A 12,791-nucleotide genomic window follows, 5' to 3' on the forward strand; every position below is an offset into this window, starting at 1 on the left:
TCTCGTCGACATCGTCGCCGCAGTATACTCTTTTCTTCTCACGCTTTCACCATACCCTCCTCCGTTTCATGGTTCCGCTGCACCCTCCTCTCCGCTTTACTCCTCGCGTCTTTCATCCCCCGTTGCGCTCTCCGCGTTCGCTTTCATATTTCGCTGTGCGCGTTCGCTTGGTTACGCCGCCGCCGCCGCTCGCCGCATGAACGGGCGCCCAAGAGCTGCGCTCTAAAAGATACCACTTCAATGTCGAATTCTATGCTTTTAATATCTGGAAGCAGTCGTTGCTAAAGCACCTCGCATGTGTAGCTACGCCTTGACGCATTCCAGAGAACGGCTGGCTGTTATTGCGGTAATTTTAGAACGCACTCACGCAGTGTAATCGCATTGAATGCGCACCGGCTCATGGAATTTTTGAAACTTGTTGCGATACAAATTTTGTAAGTTGCATACCTCGTCGTCGCGCGACGATTTCAGCAACATTTCATTGTATTCGTCTCCGTGCCGCACAGGAACAATTTGAACCCAATGACTGGTTGTCGAAATAACGTCGCAGGGCCTCAGTAAATTCAGCTAGGTCGCGTGAAAATGAACTTCGATGTCACAAATCTTGTTCTGTCTTTTTTTTGTTTGTTCCCATGCTTCGTTGTAGCTATGCCTACGTAATTCTCTAATTTTGCTCGGCATTCATACTGGGTGTGAGGGATTTTGCATGACTGCCGTTGAGTATAACTAACGACTGCATTGACTCATGCTGTTGGCTGCTACTTGCATGGAAAGGAATGTTACATTTATATGGTAGTGAATAATCCACTGAAGTAGTTACACTCACGCTATGGCGTTCAAGAAGAGACTTAATAAGCATGGCAGTGGTGACGTTACGATGTCATTATTTCGGCCAGACTTTGCTGACGAGGCAGGGGGGAAAAATATTGAAGACTTTCGTGAGAAGAAGGACAGAAGGAGCGAAGAAAGAGGGTGGGCAGAAGAAGGAGAAAAGAGACAAATTGCGCACCACCCTTGTGCAACGGACGCGGTTTTGTTTTTATTTCCTTCGCCTCTGGATTCTGCAAAGCGGGCTTTACCGCGTGGCTCTTGTGTCACGGGCGAAGCCTGCCTGGCGTCGTTGACTCCCGGTGCTGACTTGGCACGGCCTGTAGGCACGGCACGCATTGATCTCTCCATCGGGAGAAGGCTGCGAGAAAGTCGAAAAAAGGAAAGGATAGGTGGAAAGCGAGAGACACCGAGACATGCCACGATCACCGAATGGATATTCGTGAGATGAACGGCTGCTGAGCTGGCTACTGCAGCAGCGGGGGGAGGTTTAGTAATACGAAAAAAATATGATTCCTGGTGCCATCGCTGATAATCGCAATACGGAGGAAATACTGCAAGAGGTGGGAATAGGAAATAATTGGTTGGGTCGTCACTTCGTGTGAGGCTTCTGTTTGCATTTAGCCCCCATCAAAATGCTGCCTTATGGACTTACATTCTGTGCGGCGTTACTTACGTTTATGAGCGGATCCTCGGTCGATCACCTCAGGAGAAAGTTGATACTCTTTCGGTGCCCCGTAATGGCTAGGCTCGATGGTATTTTGCGACTGATTCGCTTATATATAGCTGTAATGAAAAGCAAACCTCCGCACAAACCCGATCCGCGACCTTCTTGTTCTCGAGGTTCAATGTGGCAAAACGCGCGTTCCTGTTCTTCACGCTACGAAGAGCGAACCGCGGGGCTATGGGCAGGACTCACAAAAGCGTCCCGTCCGTATATAACCAGTTCAGGTTGGCCGTCGCCTTCTTTATAATTTCGCTGACTAGATCACGACCAGCTGGCGCCCGTTTTACGAGCCACTCTTGCGTATACTGACGACACTGTGAATGCTTGCCCGCAAGAGAGCAGTGCAAAGCCCGTTCTCTTCGGCAGGTGATGGAACGCCTAATCGTCGGAAACCTTTGCGGCCGCCGGAATCATGCATCCGCCGATGTAGCGGTGGTGGGAGGGTCATACTTGCCAGCGCACGTGACTTTTCGGCCATCTTTCGCAACTGCGCTGTGGCAGCGGCGCGTGCAGACACGCCGCGGGGCTCTTGGACGGCGGCCGTCGATCGTGACCGCCCCGAGAGCAGCCGCGAGTTCGCCGCCGTGCGAAGCGCGTGAGAAGCGGTCGCGCTTTTTGATCACGCCGGCCCAGCTTCCTCTCTGTATGCGCTCTTCTCTGCCTCGCGCTGCTGGTTCCCACGTCGTGGAACAAGCGTGGTCGTGCGCAAATTAATTACCCCACAATAGTTACGGAAGCGAGCGAGCGCTTATTGCAGCCGCGATGGCTTACGGTGCTATTACCACAAGAAGCTCCCGAGCAGTTGTTTCCGAGCAAAAAAAAAAAAAAAAAAAAAACCTGAAAGTCGGCTTTGTTTCGGGGGCCGTTGTAGAAGCGTTCAGCAGGTTCTGAGACCGTTGGTTTCCTTGTGCGCTGGGTCTTCTGGGAAAAACTCCTCACGGAAGGGAGATTGCACGCATTGGAAATTGGAGATAAAGTTACCATCTATTTAGGCACGTGTCGAATGGTAGGCCTGATGCACGTTCTCTAGGTCGACTTCTCTTTTCTTATCATTAGGACGATCTCTATCCAACATACAGGCGGCGTATAGCATTCGACTACGACATCTTGAAGCTATAGTTATCGGTGAACGGGAAGAATGGAGCAGTGCGTTTACACCATTATTGCTGGGGCTCTGTTTTGACGTACCGTGAGAAAAGAGCGCACGACACCCGCATTTTTATCTCCGGTAGCGGCGCTCCGAGCTCGCCTAGTAGTACCGTGGGGTTAGTGAACTGCGAGCAGTCGTCGGCCTGGAAGGTGGCCAAGAATTTCCGGCCGCCTTGCTCGCCGCGTGCAGGCAGCGTCATATTTCCAAATTCTCTCCAATTTTCTTCGCTTTTTCAGTCTTCGGCGCGGATGGAATCTCTGGCATTGTTCGGTAATGTGGCGCGGGCACAGCCCTTTGTTGCGATAGTGCGGCCTCGTTTGGACTCGTACTCGTCTTACACTACTCTTTGTCGTCGATGGCGTGATTTTATTTAGTATTCCAGAAACCCGTGAATAATTCGAGCCTGTGGGAACGGACTGCTAAGGTTTTTAAGCTGGGCGTGTGCCCCGATAGCGTTAATATCTTGTGTGTGATGTGGTGTGTGCGGAAATCGATAAGCATCCGGAAAAGTAGAAATCATAGTACTTAGGCAAAATTGAATAACGGCCTCTGTATTTTGATACGAATGCATCATACATTTGTTAAGTAACGTTCCCGCCTTTCTTCATGTACCTTTTAACACGACTTTTTATGTATTTTATATTGTTATATATTGCATACGTTATGTTATGGAGGTTGATTTTCATCGCGCAAACGGCAATGATGGGGTGAGTTTCGTCTTCTTTATAGTGACCTTCTACTTGATACAGCGGCCACTGTCTCGGTATATCACGTTTGGGGATATGCGCTTTCTGTCGGCATTTATTGGATAAACCAGCGCACAGGAGGCCCATCACTCCTGTGCGACGCTGCGCTGGTCGTTACATCACACAACACTGAAAGTATCACATAGTGCTACCGACCGAGAATGTGGCCGCTAGCTTTTTAAACGTTTGTGAATATACTCTTCCTTCTATTTGCATCTTTATCGATTCTTTGGGACGCTCCATGGATGCTACTTATATGTACTAATTATATATGTACTCTGTATTAAGTCGGCACTACGCATCACCAATCATCTCTCTATGTCGTTTTCATTTTTATTTATCTATTTTTTGAGCAGGGGAAAAAGACAAAATGGACGAAATAACGGACACGCTGATGCGCTTTCGTCCCTTTTGTGTACTTTGTGCCATTCAGAAATATGCATCAACACCGACTCGATCACTTTTTTTTTTTTTTAATCTTACTACGATAGAAAGCTCATCTGATTCTTATGATGTGGCAGTACAGCTTCCACCTTGCGATGGCCGAAAAGTTGAAGGGATAATCCACACTATTTCGTAGTTGCTCGGAAATTCGTTATATTATGTGCACTGTCGGCTGAAAACGCATCTCGCGGTGAATTCTCACGACGGAAGGTTTCACGGTCTCTTGTTGTAGGCTGCCGCGTGCCAAGGAGGGAACTGGCCTATGCAGTTCACAGGATGAGTCAACCGGCAACTATGCCTCACTTTAGGCTGCGAACTTTATATAAAAGTGCTTAAAATTGTTGGATTCGTTTTATGTCTGGATGTCCCTCATCGAAATGACGCAACAACGACTATATACAATTTCTTCGGGGGCCTGACGGCTGTCGCGCTCTTACTCGTATGAAAATGCGTGATTGGCAGCCAAGAGACATAACTCGATAAACATTTCTATGGAAACACATGCATATATCTGCGGCATTTTAGCATATTCTATACGGACTGTTTAGAGGAAGCCTTGAAGTTCCGACATTATGCTTAGTACTTGCGTCGATGTAACTGTGTAGTGCAGTGACAAACACGTGCTTCTCAGCATCGAAGTGGCCGTAAAGCTACTTCCGAGTTTGACAGATAGTTAACGTTTACTTCGCCTATAAATGAAAAAGAAATCTATTTCAGGTGAAAGTGGAAGCACCCGCAGATTAGAGTTAAAATCCTTAATGAAAAATACGACTTGCGCATGCGTATATAGTTTGAGCCCCCCACCGGGCTCCCTTGGAAACGCGTCTGTCTCTATACTGCGGGCTCTGCGTGGCTTGCCCGCGGTTGCGTGCGAGTGTCTCTGCGACGGCGTCATCCCAAGCCGGAAGGCAAAGTGGCTCCCCGCTCTGTCTTCCCCGCTGGCCGGCGTCCAAAAAAGACGCGAGCCGGGCTCGGTTGACGCGTTCGTTGAACCTCTGCTCCGCTTGCGCGCGCGTGTTGTGTTTTGCGCGCTGCCGGCTGTCTCTAACCGGGCGAGACTGTCTGCTGCATGCCTCGTAGTGTACGTCGTTCTTTTCTATTTCCTATATTTTCCTTTACTCTTCCATCTCTGTGTGTGTCGTCTTGCGCGGTCCTGGGCGGATCGCATTGGCCGACTCTTCTCTTATTCACGAGGGGAGCCGTCGCATGTGGCCCATATGACGAGCGCGCGATGACTGGCGGCCCGCTCCGTAAACAGCGTCCAATTTACGGTCTTCGCGGAGGAGCAGCGGTGCAGAAAGAGGAGAGCACTGGGGCGGAATAGGGAGAGGGACGACGACGCGAGGAAGGTTCGCGGTTTCGTGAAGCCTGCGTGGGACTCCTCGCCTTGTACCGGCCCGTAAGTAGCTACTGGTATACGAGTACGCACGCGAGCGGCAGGCGTTCGCCTATTCCTTCTCTAGCTGGAATATTACGAGTAATTTGCTTCTCCTCCGCCTTAGCTGAACTGAAAAGGAACAGGGTTGGCGGTCTTTTCTCTCCCATTTATGTTCTTTTTCATTTTATACGGACCATTCTTCCCGAGTTACATTCGCTGTGGTCAGTGGTGCCGTTGGCGTGTGCACTTGTGGAGAGAGAGAGAGAGAGAGAGAGAGAGGGAGAGGAAAGGCAGGGAGGTTAACCAGAGGCAAGTCCGGTTTGCTACCCTGCACTGGGGAAAGGGGGTATAGGGTATAGTATACAATATACTGGCTGTACATTCTGTCTACTATGCGAGCGCGTTTAATATCATAAATTTGTGTCCGTTTTACAGTATCCTAGTTACTATGCTCGCAACGTTTGAGGTAAAGAAATAAGGGAGCCCCGAACAATCGTTGTTACGTTTGCTGCTTGTTGGTCAAAGATCGCTGTTATCAAAGTCAGTCGGGGTCTCCACATTAACCCGGCCGTCTCGCATTCTCACGTTTTGCGTGACGCGCTTTTAGGCGCAGCGTTGCTGCAGTCGTGCTGCATGCACTCAGGCGAAATCACTTCCACACTTCGATTCTCAAAAAGAGTCTTTATTATTTGACTACGCTATATTTATCGAAAACATACGCCCGCTCTTAAATTTCGTCTTCGTATTTTTTACTGCGAGTGCAGCTGTCGTGAAGAAACGGCTAATTACCATTTAGAAGTTGCGTATATATTAAGTCTTCAAGCACACCGACGTCTGTGACGTCTTGTTGCAAGCCGGCGAAATTCAGGACGAATCGATTCTTTGAAATTTTCGCATCGTTCGCTTCCTTCAAGATACGCGGCGCCAAAGCTGTCGTTCGCTTCGCCTCATGGCGCATTCAAAGCCCCGTCTCTAGCAGACGGACGCGCGGATGAACCCAATTCATTCTGCTTGTTTCCTTTTCCGTTCTTTTTTTTTTTCTTTTTGTTTTTGCCGGCCTGCTGATTAATGCCTGCGGGTCAGGGCACTGCCTTGCTCCCAGGCGGCGCGCATTACATCGTGTTTCCGCCGCGTCCGCAGACACGGGCTCTCATGTGCAAACGAGGCCGACAGTGCGCGAATTTTTGGCGGCAGGTATTTCGAAGTGCAATCTCCCCAAATGAATTACACTTAATGCAGTAGCTTCGGATAACGATATTCTTCAATGTGCGCATCACCGTCCTTAATTGTAGTTCAGTCCTATTCAAGTTTGTTCATGGGATTGTAAATACGTAGACGGGACTCGAGTAGACAGTAATAATGTCTCTTCAGCACCCCGTCCCGCTAAAAAGAGAGAGAGGGAGAGAAAGGAAAACCAGCTGAAATCATGTGTTAATGGGAATTTTGACAAAATTACCTTGTTTCTTCGCACTGAATGCACACGAATGACTTTTCTTGGAGGGGGCACGCTGTTAGACCTTCGGCGAACGCGAAGTATGTGATTCTGTATATTAAAGCTATTTAGCAGACGTTCGCGAGTGTCCCTGTTGTTTCGTTCTCCTTCGAGCAGCTTGCTGCTCGAAGTGTATTTAGATGTGTATTTAAATAAAAAGCGTGATGGAGGCTCTCCCTGTGTAGAGATTACAGTAGTGGCTCAGCGAACTTATCGTCCATGAACCAACACCTATAACTGCCTGATTCGTTCGTAGCTTGGTAGCTCCTAGAACCATTTCAAAGTATAGCCCTAGCTTGGTAGCTCCTAGAACCATTTCAAAGTATAGCCCTTACCTATTGTCGTTATCGGACACGGTTAGATTGCGAAATTAGAAATTAACATTTCTAACAGTTTGTTAGGAACACTGACACTATCGCCTGACGGTGCCCCTTAATTGTGCCGCCACCCACAACGGTGCTGCCGGTATTATTCCACCCGACAGCTTACCGCGTGCTAGTCTAAGCATTTCACTAAATGGACATGCATTGAACAAGACCTGGCTTCAATTACGGAATTGAAAGAGTTTCTTTCGCGAAGGCTGTTTGCCATTATCCGGCAGCCTTTGCTAATGTAATGTCTGACGTCATGGCTGGTTCGCATCCGCTCTTGCGAACAGCTTTATAGCGTAAGAAGTGCTTCGTTAATGCGGGCCCTGTTACAATGCCACCGATTCAAGAATTTTCGTGAATACAGGCTATTGTTACGCCTCGCTCAAACACGTATTAATTGGTGCTTTATTTGCAGCGTGGCCCCTTTTTTCCTTCGCACAGCTTAATTTCTCAACGAGGCATTTTGTGAAAAATGCCCATTTGCATGAGCGCCCAACATCGCATTCTGCAAAAAATGCGGCCCTGCGTGGCCGCTTGTATACCCTATTTTTCTGCGTCTCAGGTCGCATCGTTGAATGTTATAGGTCGCTACAAAGGGCGAACTTTCGCAGCTATATATTGTAAGGAACTCGCCACGACGGCTGCAGCTACACGGGACGAATTCATCGGTTCGCGGTGCGCCATTTCTGTTTTTCTTTCGTTTCGTCATGATTAGTGGCTCCGCGGCGCGCTCAGTCGCAGAGCTCTCCCGCCTATATGAAGGCGCCGTATAATTGGGGGAGCTCGCGCGCTCTTTCAACCTAACTATACGAGAACCGGCTCTGTAGAACATTTCCTTGGGCCAGTTGGTTCGTAACGAACAAGGATAAAACAGTTGCGCGGAATAAACCAGGCCGAGACGAGTACACGGGACTGGCGCCAGTCCGGTGTTACCCGCCTCGTCCGCGTTTATTTCCTGCTTTATCCAATTCTTCGTTACCAGAACAGTGCAGCGGCGTGGAAGCCGAGGCGTGTTGAGGCAGCCGCTGTAGTGCGCAAAAAGAAGCGCCGACGAGTTTCGACCGCGTTACTTCCTTTTGCCTGCGGAACGATTGTCACTGCAGGGACTTGGGGTGCGCGTTGGCGTGTTTACGTAATAATTAACGGGGGAAGGTCGCATCCTCCTGTTTGCTCCAATCATCCGTCCCATATAGCTCTGCGCACTGCTGACATTTGTGACTCGTACTGCATATTTGTTGCTATTCGAAGCACGCACTACCCGAAGCAGGTCTCTCTCATCGTCGTATACGCTAGTTAGTGTTCCATACTTCCGGATTTACTGGGGAACAGCGTAAAAAATATGAACAAATTGGGGTAATCAGTGCACGTCGCTCTTCGTCCAAAACTGCTAAAGGCCAACTGTTAGTGAGGTGGTCTGCTTTACATACAGTGACTTTTAAGACTGCTCAACCAAGTGTGCCTTCTATTCCGGCCTTCATGCATTATTCCTGCACAATTCGTCTCGTTTTCATGCTCGACAACACAATGTGTGACTTCTATAGTGGTGCGTCGAGTAGACTGTACGGGTGCTGTGCGGCTCTCTTCGGACCGGCTTCGGATCAGCGCTAGCTTCCACAACACTGCGCGTTTTAGCGAGAGACCGTGCGCGTCCGAACCGTTCGAGTGTCCGAGACTCCCCTTATCAGTCGGCCCAAAACAACTCACGCCTCTGTCAGTGAAATCCTTCAGGCCGACTTGCTGGCGCGTGGGTGCAGTGTGGATTAAGTGCTCGCGCGCCGGCTTTTCGACAAGGAGCATGGGAGGGGATCGAAGGCGGGAGGGGCGGGCGGGATGTAGCGGACGCTTGTTTTTCGCGTATCCACTCTTGTGCAAGAAGAAAACTCTCGCCATCTTGCGCCAGCACCTCTCCCCCTCTCCCCAAGTGGCGCTGATGTGCCCGCCTCCAGCTGCAGAGGCACACTTCTTGTGCCGCATTTGCTTCCCCTGGGCTTTTCCGTTGCAGTGCGGCTCGTATAGGCTAGGACGAAGTAAGAACAGAAAATTCCCGACAGCCCTCGCAGCTGTGGCGGCGGCATTGCTCCTTTTTCGACCAGTTGCGTCGGGGCTTCGTTGCGAGCCGTCGGTCGTTAAAAGTCCGAGGATATCCGCGTGGAAATGAAAACGCGCGACGTATCCTCCTTTTTGCTTTACCGTCGTTGCTCTGTTTCGCCACCGCTTGGGTGGCGAAACGCTTTCTTCGTTCGTTCTTCCTTTTTTTTTTCTGCGGAAATTTTGTTTCGCCTCAGTTCTTGTCCTTACCCGAAGACCATAAACCGCGGGCGTGGCCATTCAGCCGTGGTAGCCGATTTCCCGCTCTCTTGGTTTGTCTTCTCCACCGCTCCTGAACAAAGCCTTATTGGCCGAGCTTGGCCACACTGCATCCCGGAATCCACATGGAAGCTGCTCTTTCTATGCAAGGCACCGGTTGCCGAAGACACGTTTGCAACTCGCTCACGTCGCGTCGTGGGCAAAGGTACAAAAAATAACGTACTTCGTTGCACGAAAAGTTGTAAGGATGAACTATAGTCTTCAGAAGGATAATAACAGATACAAAGGACAGATTTTAAAAGCAAAGCTTAGAATGAGCTCAGCCTCAAAAGACAGCGAAATAGTGCGCAACAAATGAGTTGGAAAAAAAAAAATACCCAGAAAAATCCGCGCTACAACGCGCTCGTGCTTGCTTATGGACAGTTTTCGTCTCTGTGTTTACCATAGCGTATATATATGTATACACATGTGTCGTATGGGGACTTGCGAGAAATGCGCGTTCTTTTATCTATGCGCTAGTGGTGTTATGTCTCGGGTAAGAAACCGCAGGAGGTGAGCTGCATTTCGAGGCCGTCGAACACGACCCCACCATCTGTATATAATGCTTGTGACGTCGTGAACTTTAGTGGGTCGTCGCGTGCAGCATGCGTGGATTCCCTACACAGCATGCGTTCCCTATACACCATGTCTGGCTCCTGTTCATTTGTTTGGACGTCTCATTGACTGTGCCGTCTGAATCATGCCACTACTTAGTTTATCTTAACTTAGACCGGATAATTTTCAGTTTTGCTCTGAGGACGCTGCCATGTGCTTGTCGGCTACCTTGTCAGCATGTCCTGACTCATCGAGTGACTCAGCCCCGATTCCGCTTTCTTCGCAGATGTTCCTGAGGCTACTATGTTGCTGACGTCATCCGAAGGCTTGTGACGATGGCGTCTGTAAGATTGCTCAATTCGTCGGACCTCTACAGCTCACCGCACCACCTCAACGGAAGTTACCACGGCAACGCCTCCAACGAACGCTCGAGGACGCCCAAGGTAGGAGAGGTGCTGCCCACCGGCCATTGCTTTCCCTTCAAACGCGTGTGCGCCGCGCTTGTGTGCAATTAAAGCGACACGAGGTCTCGCCTGTTATAAGTTGCCGGCTTGCACTTTAAACGGCGTAGTCCTTGCGAGAAGGCGCACTATGCGTTCAAACACACAAACCAGTCAAAAATCCTTGACTCTCTTTCGGAGTTGGCGACTAACGAAGTGGTCGTGCTCACGTAATTGGAACCAGCTCACTGTGCGGATTGCGTGCTTCCTAACACACGTGCTTCACTGCAGCGCGAAGATGAAACAGGGACTAAACAAAGGCACACAGCTACCGGGAGAGACAAAGGAACTAGTGGTCTGCCCAAGAATTGGAGGGCACACTTGTGGTCTTCTTTCGAGTGGTTCCACTGGAAGCAGTCTTGATGACATCCTTCGCGAAACGAGAAACGAAGCGAGCCTCAACGAGCGGCGCAGACTGAGAGAGATGGACGGAAACGTAACAGAGCGAAACTAGAACGTCGGTTAGCAGTCATTACGAAAGTTATGGCGGCGCAGACAGGGAGCGATTCTCACGCTTCCCCGAGTCCCAATGCGGCGAGTCGGCGGCGCCTCTGAGGGTTGCCCAATGTCATCTGCGGCGTGGTGTCGCGATGCCGGGCGCCCGTTCCATTAGGCGCTGTCGCGTCTTGTGTATACTCCTAGCAGCGGCGTTAATGATGCTCCCGCGGGGCCGCGCCGTCCGCGTTGTTTTTAGGCGTCTGGCTGTTCGACTGCTTCTGCTGCCTCGCGTGAGGATTTGCGGGCGCCGGCGTCCGGGGCTTCCGCGACGAGCACGGGGCGGGGCGGTGGTCGTCGGCTCTGGCGCGTGCCGCGTTCTTTATCCCGGTTTGCTGCTCTCTGTTTTTTTAAGTGTCCCGCTGTACTGCTCTCACTTGACGCGTCGTGGGTAATGTGGGACCGCACTGAATTCGCGTTTGGAAAGAAATGTGTCTGCTTCGGGCAAATCACGAGATATTCATTTGCACTGCTCCGTTTGGTTGGGCACTTCCTCCGGTCTCCTCAGCTGCAGTGCGCTCACTCTTGTGCTTCTATAGGCGCGCGTGCGTGAAATACATGGCGGGGGGGGGTACCTGGCGGAATCAGGGCACCTGAAGTATAGTGCATATTTTATGTTTTCCTCGAGTCGAGATTTAGTACGTCGGATGACGGCGTAAAAGTGAAAGCTGGCGCTTCCTTTTCTTTGTATCTGCTCTACTCGCATTTCTTACCGGGCGTGCATGGTTGCATGCGCCCACGGTGCGGGTGGAGAGCAACGACACGTACGTACACTAGTCGCAACGGTACTGCGCGCAAAGACACCCTCTTTCACACCCAAGGGCGCCCAGAAAAGCGCGACCTCGCCGTTCAGGCAGTAACAGTTGAGCACGAGCTGGCGCATTCGATTACCCAGCTTGATTGATTGATTCGTGGAGTTAAACGTCCCAGCTGCACTGGGGCTATGGAGACACCGGACTGGATCGGATCTATTGTGAATTTGGCCGGGAGTAGAACTCGCGACCTCTCGTAACTTGACTCAGTAAACTATGTGGAGTTCAAGCAGGACCCCACGTAGCCACCGCGGCGGGTGATTCCCTGTTTTATCAAGTGCATTCAGATGGGGGCGGAATGCAAAACGGTGCACTTCGCTACGGCATCTCTCGTTTCCACAGTGTGGTTTGGGAACGTTAAACCTGATCAATCGAATTGTGCCGAGGTACGCTTAGCAGTTGTCGCTGTGAGAGGCTTACGCAGAGGTACGTGCCGTCATCGCAGAATGGCCTGGAGGTGATCGAGACGAGCCACGCGGTTCGGCTGCAGCAGGAGAAGCCGCACCTGGTGAGCCTCGGCGGAGGGAGGCTCAGCACGTCCGTCACCATACACCCGCTTCCAGAAGGTTTGTCTGCCTCCTGTGCCACAAGTGTCGCGTCGCCGTGGAAACGCGCCGAAAAGTGTTCTCGGGGGTCCTTCTTTCGATGTCTTACGTGTGGGCATGTCCTTGAATCCCGTTTCCTGTGAAAAGGTTCATGCCCATCTGGAGGGGAAGTGAGGAGTTCTAGAGACGACGTTCAAGGAAGTGGCCTGCACCCGTGGAATTTGGCGTATATCCCTCGAAGAAATTCAATGCACTTGCCACATCGTCCGAGGAGAGAAAGAAAGATATTTGATAAAAATAAGAAAATTGCTCTGAACTGTGGTCGGCTAAGGTACTGCTGTGCTGTGTCAATTTCTGTAAAATGTATTAACCATTTCTTTCCTTTAATTCATTGTCAGATAT

The 12,791-nt window shown here is 50.5% G+C and overlaps 1 protein-coding gene across 2 annotated transcripts in view; it reads left to right on the forward strand.

The window, feature by feature from the left end:
• Nucleotides 1-12,791, forward strand: part of LOC119456364 (pleckstrin homology-like domain family B member 1) — a 489,108-nt gene that overhangs the window by 76,858 nt on the left and 399,459 nt on the right. For both annotated transcript variants that reach the window (XM_037718081.2, XM_037718082.2), the window contains exons 2-3: nucleotides 10,324-10,480; nucleotides 12,290-12,410. In XM_037718081.2, coding sequence (XP_037574009.1) covers nucleotides 10,373-10,480; nucleotides 12,290-12,410 — 229 coding nt within the window. In that variant the 5' untranslated portion in view covers nucleotides 10,324-10,372. The remainder of the gene's footprint in view (nucleotides 1-10,323; nucleotides 10,481-12,289; nucleotides 12,411-12,791) is intronic.

This window comes from Dermacentor silvarum, chromosome 6 (genome assembly GCF_013339745.2).
Source record: "Dermacentor silvarum isolate Dsil-2018 chromosome 6, BIME_Dsil_1.4, whole genome shotgun sequence".
NCBI classification, from domain to species: domain Eukaryota; kingdom Metazoa; phylum Arthropoda; class Arachnida; order Ixodida; family Ixodidae; genus Dermacentor; species Dermacentor silvarum.